At 37.4% G+C, this 12,500-nt stretch overlaps 2 protein-coding genes across 4 annotated transcripts in view; one reads left to right on the top strand and one right to left on the bottom strand.

Annotated features, from left to right (window-relative positions):
* The window catches only part of LOC108274860 (uncharacterized), an 8,942-nt gene extending 3,606 nt beyond the window's left edge, over positions 1-5,336 (top strand). Inside the window, exons 4-6 of the mRNA XM_053685740.1 lie at positions 2,404-2,514; positions 3,541-3,590; positions 4,744-5,336. Of these exons, the coding sequence (XP_053541715.1) occupies positions 2,404-2,514; positions 3,541-3,590; positions 4,744-4,869 (287 nt within the window). The 3' untranslated portion in view covers positions 4,870-5,336. The remainder of the gene's footprint in view (positions 1-2,403; positions 2,515-3,540; positions 3,591-4,743) is intronic.
* Positions 5,161-12,500, bottom strand: part of LOC108274833 (uncharacterized) — a 9,218-nt gene continuing 1,878 nt past the window's right edge. Inside the window, exons 2-9 of one of the 3 annotated variants that reach the window (XM_053685721.1) lie at positions 11,227-11,448; positions 10,867-11,112; positions 9,537-9,566; positions 9,324-9,368; positions 8,063-8,167; positions 7,268-7,348; positions 6,330-6,358; positions 5,161-6,095 (exon numbers count right to left, since the gene is read on the bottom strand). In XM_053685721.1, coding sequence (XP_053541696.1) covers positions 5,970-6,095; positions 6,330-6,358; positions 7,268-7,348; positions 8,063-8,167; positions 9,324-9,368; positions 9,537-9,566; positions 10,867-11,112; positions 11,227-11,448 — 884 coding nt within the window. In that variant the 3' untranslated portion in view covers positions 5,161-5,969. Of the gene's footprint in view, positions 6,096-6,329; positions 6,359-7,267; positions 7,349-8,062; positions 8,168-9,323; positions 9,369-9,536; positions 9,567-10,866; positions 11,137-11,226; positions 11,449-12,500 lie in introns of all 3 variants that reach the window. The other 2 variants (XM_017485256.3, XM_017485255.3) reach the window with 2 other exon arrangements.

Below are 12,500 nucleotides of genomic sequence, written 5' to 3' on the forward strand. Positions count from 1 at the left end.
TCAGTTGTGCAATATTCTTTTCATTTTTTTAACAATGGATTTAATATTACTCTGTGTGATTTTCAAAGTTTTGAGTAAGTTTTGAGTAAGTTTTCATAACTAAACCCAGATTGATACGTTTACAGAACTTTGTCCCAGATTGTTTTTATCACGCTTTGGTCTTCATTATGCTGTTTGTTTAGGTATGTTCTCTAACTTCCACTACTTGTTAGCTGCATTAACCTTATACAGTCTTCGAAAAGGGTTCTTCAAGGCTTCTTAGCTGTCACGTCATGCAACTGTGAGGGTGATGAGTGGAAAACAGCCTTTAGCACCACCATTGGCAAGTTCAAGTACTGTGTGATGAAATTCTCCAGTGCCTTATTAATGATGTACTCTGTAAATGGCTCAGAATGTTAGATGACAACCATGTAATCCAGGTGCTCAAACACGCCGGAGGAGTGGCGTCACTGACTGGAGGGTGCTAAATATCTATTCATGATCCACATAGACCACAAGAACCTGGAGTATATGAAGACTTTAAAAATACTGATTTCACGACAGGCAAGGTTCTTCTCAAACTTTCCCCTCTTGTATTGTCCTGGCTCAAAGAACATAAAGGCCAATTCCCTTTCACATTGTCATCCAGTCCCTCCTCAAGAGCACTGCGAAGAGTTCCTTTTACTATGGTCCCAGTTTATGGGCACTATAAACTGCGAGGTGGACTCAGAAACAGACATGGCCCCAGAACAGCCAGCCCCCTTCACTGTCCTACAAGAAAGAAATATTCCAAATCACTCCACCGGATTCTGCTCCCCGGCTTATCCTCAGCCTTTCAAAGAGCCAAGCTCATTTTTAACCGTGCTCCATGGAAAAAATTGTGACTGTCGGTCAGCCTCTCTTCGGGTTATCACCTGCAAACCGGTGGACAGGTTGAGAGAGAGAACCAAGTGATTGAACTCTTCCTAAGAACATTTTGTGCCACTAATCAGTATGAGTAGGCCTGGTTCTTAACCTTGGAATACCCGGAATTCAGTCTGCCATTCTGCCACACAGCTCACTCCATTCCAGTGTGTTCTAGGCCAGTGCTTCCCAAACTTTTCCGGGTAAATGGCATTAACATGTGACCGAGGCCCCCCTTTTGCATGATGTCTTTAAAGCACATTAAAAATACAGACTTCTGAATATATCCCCCTTTTTTATTAATAATTACATCTTACATCTTTACTTTACATTACATTAGGAATTGATTGTTTGTGTGTGTGGTTGTCTGAAAGTGAGAATTTATTTTTCACACCAAACTGTTGAGGCCCCCCTGGCGCCCCCTGGCGGCCCCCACTTTGAAAACCACTGTTCTAGGCTACCAACCTCGCTTATTTCCTTGGAATAACAATCCCACAGACTCCCCTGCAGTTGATGAGTCGTTTCAATGAAGCAAACATGTGTGGGACGACACCCACCAACACCTCAAACAAGCAGCCCAGGTAAATAAAGAATTTGCAGACTGATGTCAGGGTGAGATGCACCTATATGAGGCAGGTGATGGAGTCTGGCTCTACACTAAAGACATCCGGGGTTACAAGAAACTGTCTCGACATTCCATTGGACCATTCAAGAGTCTGTAAAGAATCACTGAAGTCACATACACACTTAACCTGCCATCTGTCATATCAACGGCATTCAACTACAACTCCCAAGAGACATTGTGGCCTACAAACTCCAGACACACACTTCACTGGATTACTGATGCACACCTGGACTCATGCAACTTGGACATGCACACCTGGACTCAATCATGTACACACACACACACACACACACACACACACACACACACACACACACACACACACACACACACACATTACAGGGTGTCCCAAAAGACTCCATATGTAGGGGACTATGTATTTCAACACCACGTCGGTTGTGCCTTCATCAGTGGATGTTTGTGGACGTCCACTTCTTGGTTGGTCCAACTTCCAGTCATTTTGAATTTGTTCATAAGTTTGGCAACAGCGTTGTGTGTGATGTGCTTGCCATGTTCCCTGTTAAAGTTCATCCTTGTGACAGCGTCCTGATCCAGCCATGAGAATGATTTCAATATGTTCTACTTTTGTCAAAGGCAGAATCGGTGTGATGTTTCTTCCTGGTCTATTGTTCAGGGGCAATGAAACTGTCAGTTGTTCATATGAAGACCGCCAGTTTCTCTGTAACATTTAAGAACCATTAGACCATGTTTTCAGTCACGCCACTCATAGCGAAACTTGAGACCCCGATTCATTTATTAAAGGCTTTTTTTTAGACTCAGGCATTGTGCTCTGGTTTTATTGAGAAATGCCAGAGTAAGTAAACAGTTTCCAGCCACAGCCTCTGCAGGTTCACTCCTTTCCTGTTCACTCACGACACGCTGTGGTTTTGTTTCAGATGTGGTGGATGACACTTCAGGTAGTACAGAGTGCTGGACGCCTCTCATATCTGTCTGCTGTGCACTCACGCTCATGCTCATGCTCTGCCTCGGTGTCGTCTACAAACAAGGTGAGAGGCGAAACCTTGAAATTCTCTGGAAGGCTTTGTCATTTTCTTTTTCTTTGAAACACTAGATTCAGCACATGATATTTTTGGCTTGAATTTGCATGAATGCTGCCACTGAAATAACATTCCCTACGCCCTATCTAGTGCACTAAGTGCAATATATCTCCATGAACAAGCAATATTGAATTCTGTTCCTTCTTTAGTATTAAAAATAGCTTCAGTTTATGTCCAAAAGAGAATGTCCTGTATACTGTATGTACACTACATAGTGTTTAGTCCATATGTACAGAGTAGGGAGCCATTTTGGATTGAATGCCTTACTGCAAGTTGTATGGAATTATGACTCTCGCACTCAGTTTAGTGCACTTGATATCCCAATAGCAAGGGATTTGGCTTCTCTGCTAAAGAAAGTGCAGTACCTAGTGTAATAAATTACATCTGGAACCTATCCAGTGCACTTGTTAAGGGGGTATGTAACAATTTATAATTTAACTCCATGCTCCCTTCTTACTGTACATTCAACACACTTGTATTGTTGTTGTCCTTAATTTTTTATTCCACCTGCATCTATATACTGTTTGCAGAATAGCTTATGATTAAATGCGTACTTGTTTATAGTTATAATAACTATATTTAACTTAGTGACTGTATGTAAGCTGAAATAGTCTATTTCCTTTCACCTCTATTATAATTAAACAATATTTGAATTAAACTACATTTGAGCTGAGCAATATTTGAGTTGAAATACTGTATAATTGGGATGCGTAATATATAGGTTCAAACATATTTGAGCTTAACTATATTTGAGATATTTTGAGTTCAGCTGTATTTGAGTTGAAATACATTTCAGTTAAATATACTTGATTACCATTTGAGTTGAGCACTAGTTGAGTTTGGAATATATATATTTGCTATGAGCTGTATTTGAACTGAACTATATTTGAGTTGGTGGTATATTTGAAGTGTACTATTTTTGAGTTGAATTATATTTGAGTTTATAAGTATTTATAAGAATTTTTCCTTTTCCAGGACGTCCTTCATCCTCCTGTATGAAGTGTATGAAAGACAATGGCATGAAGGTAATACAGCACGTTTTAACCATGTCACATTACTCTTTTTAAGTTTTACTATAAGTTTTAATATATAATTTCCATTATTAGAAATAAACCCCTACAGTAAGTATATAAAATATATAATCCAAACAAATTACAATCGTGATGTAAACCTTGGATTTTAGGCTCAGCACAACTCGAATATGATCAGATGACTTTTTATCTCTTTTAAGGGGAAACATAACAACACACTTTATTGATAGCTAATAAAAAGTCAAGGGGATGATTAGCATTTCACAGATACAAGCATGCTAATTACATCAGTCTGGAGTCAAATCAAGAGACAAATTCAGTTCAAATTCAGTTCATGTTTAAAACTGCATTCAGTCTATCCTGTGTGAGTTAGAGCTGAACTGAAACGCAGCCCAATGAGCTGCAAGCTATTTTTAAACGTTAACGATTGTGGATTATTCTGAACGTTCTTGGCACGAGCATGCTTAATCTAATATTATCCAGCATGCAAATGGTTTTATCAGGGAACTTCCATGAGTGTTACAGAAACACAAGGTCAAAAGACTACCAGACAAAACAAGCACGAGGGAATTAAAAGAAAAACAAGCTAGCGAGGTCAGGACATAAATATTTCTCATAGATTATAGATTATCAAAAGCACAAACAGTGGTTAACAGTGGATAAACACAGGTATCAGAAATTCTAGTCTGTGTGTTAACAGTAACAGTCGTCTAGAAAATATAAAGGCATGTGTGGTTTGGTTATTGGGTGTATTTAAACACAGTGTCACTGAAAAAAAAGAGTCACTATAAAAAATAATACGAATATATTAATTCAGTAGCTAATTAGCATTTAGTGCATGAATTAGTACTCAAAATGACTCAACTTTCATGTTATAAATGATTATTCATAATTACTGTCTTCTGATTGGAAGTTGTTGGCATTCGGAGTCAGAATTTTGTTTTCCAGTCAAACCAACCCCATGTGGACAAGCAAAAATATTTCGCATATAAACATGGACATATTTCCTTTATACTAAAATATATGTCAGTATGTGTGAAATGCATATTTACTTTGTAATTAGTTTGAAACCTCTGTTAAATAGTGTGTGTGTGTGTGTGTGTGTGTGTGTGTGTGTGTGTGTGTGTGTGTGTGTGTGTGTTTGTAGGAGGCAGATTTGCAGTATGCAAGTCTCAGACACAATGGAACATCTCGGGAGAGACACACTCCAACTCCTAACCACGTCACCTATGACACTGTCGCCATAAAGGGCACCAAAAGTCCCAGAGTTTAAGCTAAACATCTGCTTACTACATAATTTTCTCAGTGTGTGTGTGTGTGTGTGTGTGTGTGTGTGTGTGTGTGTGTGTGTGAGCGAGAGAGAGAGACAGAACAAGAACTTATAACAAACCCACATAACCATTTCTTCATTTTCAATATCAGTATATTTTATGATGTTTGCCACATTTGCATATTTTTATAGTAGCTTAAAGTAAAGCATATATGTAGCTTTAAATCCTTTTCTATATACTGTACATGTAGCGTGTTTAAAGAGTCAGTGTTTGAAGCTGTCGTGTAGCGTTGTTGTGGTGTTGAAGCCTCAACAGTGTGGATAAATACACCATGCTCATGAATAATAAATCAGCTGTAAGTGAATAAATAAAGCGCTTTGTGTTTACACATGTCTGATTCATGATGCATGAATTAAAGAGGGATTTCAGGACTTTCCCTGATTTTCCAGACTGTTTATCAGTTCCTTTACTCATGTCTTCAGTTTCATTTTCCAGAAAAAACCCCCAGAGGTTTTTACATAAATCATTCAAAATGAAATGATCATAACAAAGTGACTTCACCACAAACACACAACATTATCTACATTAATACATGTGTGTTATTATTGTTGGTTTGTATTGTTGTGTGGCAGTAAACTGGTCTACATTCTCATGCATGTAGTTTATTTATTATAACAGCTGTAATTTGATGATGTTGAGAGGAAGTGAGTGAGAGTGTGTTCAGGGGAAACTCCCACTGTGTTAAAGCTGCATTAGAGGATTATTCTATAACCTGGAAACACCATTACAGCCCTGAAACATCTCATTATTAACGCTATTTAACTTGTGATTAACTAATTTACTTCAGAATCGTGTGTGAGTGTGTGAGTGTGTGAATGTGTGTGTGTGTGTGTGTGTTCTACGGTGTGTGTAGTTGCATGTGTGTAGTTGTGTGTGTGTAGTTGTGTGTGTGTGTTCTATGGTGTGTAGGTGTGTGTGTCTGTGTGTGCTTGTGTGTGTGTGTGTGTGTGTGTGTGTGTGTTCTGTGGTGTGTGTGTTCTGTGGTGTGTGTGTGGGGGTGGGTGTGTGTGTTCTATGGTGTGTGTGTGTGTGTGTGTCCATCCTACGGTGTGTGTGCAGGTGTGTGTTTAGGAGTCAGCAGCAGTGTGGAATAAATGACCTGCTGCCTGCTTTGCTGATTCCAGCCTCGAGCTCTCCAGTTCTGCCTCCCCAATGACGCATAGTGGATCTGAAACACACACACACACACACACACACACACACACACACACACACACACACACACACACACACAAAGTGTGTAAAAATGTTTTCAAAACTGTGTTTAGAAATGTGTTTTTTTTATGATTATTATTCTGCTTATTTTGAAGGAAGGGTGCCAATACTTCTGCAACTTTATTTAATGAGTGTGTTATATATGACCTTTAATACAAGGTAAGTGAAGTGAGGAAGCAGCACTCACCTCATCATTACAGCTCCTCAATGCATCTGCTACACACACACACACACACACACACACACACACACAGGTCAGTGCTCTACAAGCCCTGTGCCCAGAATGCTGCCCTACACCCTACACACTACTGCTATTAATTCATTCCTATTCATTAACTCTTTATATTCTGGACTTCACACTCACAGGTTACGAGTCTCCTGTGTGTTGTAGTTTCAGTCTTGTGGGCGTGGCCTGTCCTGTGTATTTTTAAATTGTTTTTTTAGTTCCATTGTAACCTATATACCAATTAAGGAACACAGTAATCAGTGTTAAAAACTCGACTCAGTTGTGTTAAGAGTTTTCCCTGTGCTCGTCTCGGGTCGTAACAGTCACACACTCCGCTTCGTCCTAGCTAAGCAAGCTAACTGTTCTAGCCACACACACTCACCAGAGACACCAGCGATCTCTGCGACTTCCTTCCCAGCTTCATGTTTCTTCCTAATGTCTCTGAACGCATTTAATGACAGCTCGTATGTGACAGGATAAAACGAAGAAAGATTTTCTTCCAGTAAATGGGAACTATCGTTGTGAGCGGGGAAGGGAAGAAACGTCGCACCACACGCACTGAAGGAATTAATTCCAGGAATCACTTGAGACTATCGTTCGGATTAATCGCTTCTTTAACAGCAAATCATGGCTAATTTGCATATCAGTGTGAAAACCAGAATTCCGAAGGCATCGTGTCGCACAGGTGCGAAGGAAATGAACGTTATCCTACCTGTCGCTCGCTAGGGTGTGAACATAGGGTTGTTTGTTTATTTATTTATTTATTTGTTTATTATTAAAGCCTGAAATAAACGTCACGGAATTTCTCATCACACTGAGAGAATTTAAATAAGTGTAACTTTTTATCCTCATGCGTAAAGCTTCCTCGCTAAAGTGTTAGCAGATTTAAAGTCTCTGACCTGCTGATTGAAGCGTCACTGCTTCAGCGCCGCCCGCGCGTCTCTTCTGCGGCCGCAGCACACTTTCCTCTGGCGTGGAGACTAATAAATACAATCAAAACATAAAGAGTCAAACATTTATAACCCACAGCTATGAAAACTCCTATAAACTAACGCGAGAGTTCATCGCTGCTTTACTGCACGCTCGTCGTCTTTACTTTTAAACGTATTCAGTAATAACTGCTACAGTAGCTACGTATATTAGATGCTAAGGATGTGGTGTGCTGATGATTCTTGTTAAATCAGCTGCTTTAGCTTCCATTAAAAAGCAAAACAAAACAACAAAAAAAAAAATCACGTATAGCGGTGCATTCTGGGTAACATGTACAGTCAAAGAAAGTACTAATTACTTATGCGGCAGAGTTCTAGTCAGTAAAAGTGTACATGTTTGATTATAGGTGTGATTCTGCTGAGAGCTGCTTTATAAGGGGAAAGGGGTGGGGCTAAGCGGCTCTGACATACATGGGCGGGGTTTACTTTTCAAGGCCAGAAAAAACTGTAAACAGTAAACAAGTTAGTGAATCCACAACCTGGCAAAATGACAAATCACAGTTTTGTGTTAGATATGTTTATATTTATATGTATATTTATCAGATTTATTACTTGATATTCCTTATAGCACCTTTAAGTATTATGCAGCTTTAAGGTAGGCGTTCCATTCTCTGTACTTCATTAAATATGTAAAGTTTCCTCTTTTTTTTAGATGAATTAAATAGAAATATATATTTTTATTGATGCTGCAATGAAATATTTTACCTGTCAGTTTTTTTCTGCTGCTGAACTTCAGACACATGATCACCGAGAGCAGAACGACCGTAACCACGGCTAACACACACAGAGAGAGGACGGCAACTAGCACCACTGACACACACACACACACACACACACACACACACACACACACACACACACACACACACACACACACACACACACACACACACACACAAACATGTATAAATTTTGAAGCACAACAACCTTTACACAAAACAACAGAAGCCAAAATTAAATGTTCCTAATCAACACCTGGTGTACAGTTAAGAATTTCATGTGTGAGCGCTTTAATTTATTATAATTTTATTTCATTTAAACACTGTGACATTTTCAGACCAAACTTTGTAAGCTAGTTAACACAGCCTAAAGACTTTTGTTTCTAAATTCGCCTCTAGATGGTGCTATGACTCACAAATTAGTAAAAACTGCTCATAACTTTGAGAGTCACTCAACATCAAATCAGGATTCTCCTTTCTCCTGATTACTTGGAAGCTTTTGTGCAACTAATTTGTGATTTGACAACCAAGAAGTCGAAAACACTTTTAATTATTTCAAAAACACTTTTTTTTTTTGTTATTGCTTTCTCTCATAAAGATTTTGTCCGATCGTCCATGTACTTTGGGTTGGTCTCATAGCATTGCGAGAGCAACCCAAACAAAATTCTCTCATTTTTGATGTGCGAAAAAAACAAACTGTCAAACAGGAAGTGAGGCAATAATTCAGCAATGACTTGATTTACTGACACCAAATTTGGTGCATCTCCTCAGTTCTGTTTCTTCAGTCTTCCTGTTCATAATTATATCGTGTTTTACTATTAATTCTGAAAAATGTGATGATTGACAGTTCAATGCAGTAGAATTGTAGTCTCTGAATTACAGCCACACCCAGAAGGGGCGATTAGACAGTGATTAGATTTTAGTGTGGTGCGCCTGCAACGCAGTGATGAAAGGAAAAATGCAACGCAGAGGGGAATAACATTCACTTTTGACCCAATTCAGCATGTAATTTTTTTTTTTTTAAATGCTCTGTTGATGGGGTTTCATTAAAAAGATGTAAGTGAAGGTCTTTCATTTCAGTTTCACCATGAACGTCCTCTACAGTAAACACCATGGGATTTATACACTGAATAGGGAGTGTGATTTGGGACACGCCCACAGTGGACTGATGAGTGATGAGTGTGTAGTGTGTACAAGGTGGTTTACTCGGATTATGTGTTGTGTGTATTAGTGTGTAGTCAGTGTACCATTTCCAGACTTCTGAGGGCCGTTATTTCCCCATTCGGTTGTTTCTGAAAGGCAAAGTGATGGCACACATTAACACCAGTGTATTATTACCAACGTTAATTTAAAAAAATATATATATACAGTATTTATGAACACACACACACACACACACACACACACACACACACACACACACACAGTATAAAGAAACAGTATAAATAAAGTTTTAGTACCTGTAGTAGGACACTGGTGTGTGTTGCTCTCTGCAGATTAACACAAGGTTCATTAAAATACACTTAAAATAAATATGTTCATATAAACTTCAAAATAAAGCTCTCTAAACTTTAAACATATATTTAATTCACAGTGGTTTTATTGGAAAAAAAAATAGAACGAGGATTTTATGTGAATTTAAATAAACAAAAGTTGCCATGTTGAGTGTTTTGTCTCCCAGTCGAGCTTCACTGGCTGATAATTCATCATTTAGGCCTTTATATAGAGAACAAATATTCTATTTATTAAGCTTAATAGATCATAAATTATATTTTAAATATATTTGTTATATGCATTTGATGGCAATTAAAACACTGTAGATAATCACATTTATAATAAATACATAAACTTTGTGTTAAATTTCAGATTTTTGTGGAGTTCTAATACATTCAATAGGTTTATGCAGATCAGAGATGTTGCCAGATTGAAAAGTTTCACCCCATGAATATTATTATTATTATTATTATTATTATTATTATTATTATTATCATTATTATTATTGTTGTTGTTGTTGTTGTTGTTATTACTGTTATTACACTGAGCATTAAAATGTTTTAACTGTGATCAGTGTCATGTTCCGATTATGAGCTAAATTCTCTTTTTTAAGAGACCATTTTAATTGGTTTGTTTTGTTTTTGTTGAGAGCAGAATTAACTTTTTACAATTTTGGTGATATTAAATATTAAAAACTGTTTAAACATTTAAAAAAAAAAGACTTTCAACATCAGAATATTTGAGAATATCTCTATAATGTTTTTAGAATATCTCATAATGAGCACTTATAAGTGTTAAAAGTTTTGCTTTGCTCCTCAAAACAGATTTTTAAAAATATATTAAAAGTTTATTTTAAAACAAAAACTGTTCAAAAATAGAAAACAGTGGAATCTAATCTAATATGATCTAATTAATCTCACAGTGTTAAAAATCTATCACAATTTAGACCAGAATCAGCTTTATTTTTAATTCCAAAATTAACACATTATTTTTGTATTTTCCTTTACATTTTATTTAGTTATATTAGAGGGATTTCTGAGAAAATGTCTGTATTTAGGTTTTTTTTTTTTCTAAAACATTAAAGAAAAAATCAGAATCAGGTTTTTATAAATTTACAAATTGATTAAATCAAATGTAATGTATATCAATGTATTTTGATGTATATCAAAATAAAAACTTAGATTTTTTTTTGTGACTTTTTAGAATTGACTGGATGAATAGGTATAGCAGCCGATGTAATTGATTTTCTTTGATTATCCTGTAGTTATTATTATTGTCTATAATGTGAGATCAGACCTGATGTAACAGTAACCACGGCGATGTCTTTGCCGCTGCAGAAGTACGTCCCTGAGTCCAGCTGCTGTAGGTTGAGGATCTGTAGATGGTTAGAAGTGTGTGTGAAGCGCGAGTCTGGATCCGGACGTTCCTTTATGACCGTTCCGTTCTTGAAGCGTGTAGAGATGAACTCTTTCTTGGATTCGGCGGTGTGTTTAAAAGCCCAGCGCTGTTTAGGGAGCGTACAGCGCAGGTAGAGAGTTCCACCTTCACACACAACAACATCATCACCTGCACAGCAAAACAATAACACTAAGCTCAATGTTAAATGAAGAGTAAAAACATACACTGCACACATACTGATCTCAGTGTGAGGTGTACCTCTGAGCACGGTGACGTGTGCCATGGGTCGGTCGTTGCAGTAGTACAGGCCCGAGTCGCTCATCTCCACGTCACTGATGTACAGCATGCCGTCTGAGAAGAACTTCTGCTTCGTGCTGTTCACGATCATCAGACTCGTACCTCCGTGTCTCCACTGCACGTCTGTTTGGCCGTCACACGACAGCAACAGGAAGTGCTCTTTGGGCACAAACACTCTGCGCACTGACATCAGACCACATACACACGCAATCGTTTATTATTTCTAAATACAGCTGAATTAAAAGCTGTGAATCCAGTGTCTCAGTGAAAACAACACAAACATCATGAAGACAGGAATTGTAATGATGAGTATATGATGAGTTCTCTAGCCTTGGACTTACTTTTCTAGTTATTTTATACTTTTTAATGATTTTACTTTCATTCAATTCTTTAAATTTACATTATTTTCTTTATTTAAAATGAATAAAATGTTAAATAATATTTTTATTAAACTTTTGATATATATATTTTTTACATTTTGTATTAATACCTTTTCTCTGCCACTGTTTTTATTATCTGCTTATTTTATTATTTTATTTTTGGTAGCCTTTATTTTTATTTTTCCTTTCACAAAAAAACACCATAATGGTTTGTACTGCATTTTAAACATATGAAAGATTATAGGATGATGATGATGATTATTATTATTAAAGATTTTGAATTTAAAATTATTGAACCTATTGTTATTAATATTCCAAATTTCAAGCCTGAAATTGTCTTAGATTTATATTTTAGTTAATTCTTTAAATAAATACTTGAGGCCTTATTTGTTCGGTGGGATGATTAATATAGGAGGAAAGAGTGAAATCAGAGAGGAAACATTACTGCAGCTCAACATCATCTTCCCTTTTCCCACTTTAACTCTCACATGGTCACACCACAGCACAGCGCTGCTGAGTTCTGCATTCTGATTGGTCAGGAGGTGTTGATTAATTCTCTACAGCAGCTCTAATACGTTTTCTATAGTAACAGCTCATTCACAGGGACATGTACAGCGCACTTTGTATGATGTGTAATCGTTGATGTGGTGCAGTTTTCTGTGAGGAGATGTTTATGTAATATGTAAGGAAGGAGTCTCCAGTGTCAGCGCTGTGTAACAGTCAGAGGTGAAGCTTTTTCTGAAGTGAGAACAGGCACTAGTTTTAACTCAAATGAAATCCGTCTCACACACACAAACACATACACACGCACGCACACAAACACACACAAACACACACACACACACACAAACACAC

This window comes from Ictalurus punctatus, chromosome 14, assembly GCF_001660625.3.
Source record: "Ictalurus punctatus breed USDA103 chromosome 14, Coco_2.0, whole genome shotgun sequence".
Lineage (NCBI taxonomy): Eukaryota > Metazoa > Chordata > Actinopteri > Siluriformes > Ictaluridae > Ictalurus > Ictalurus punctatus.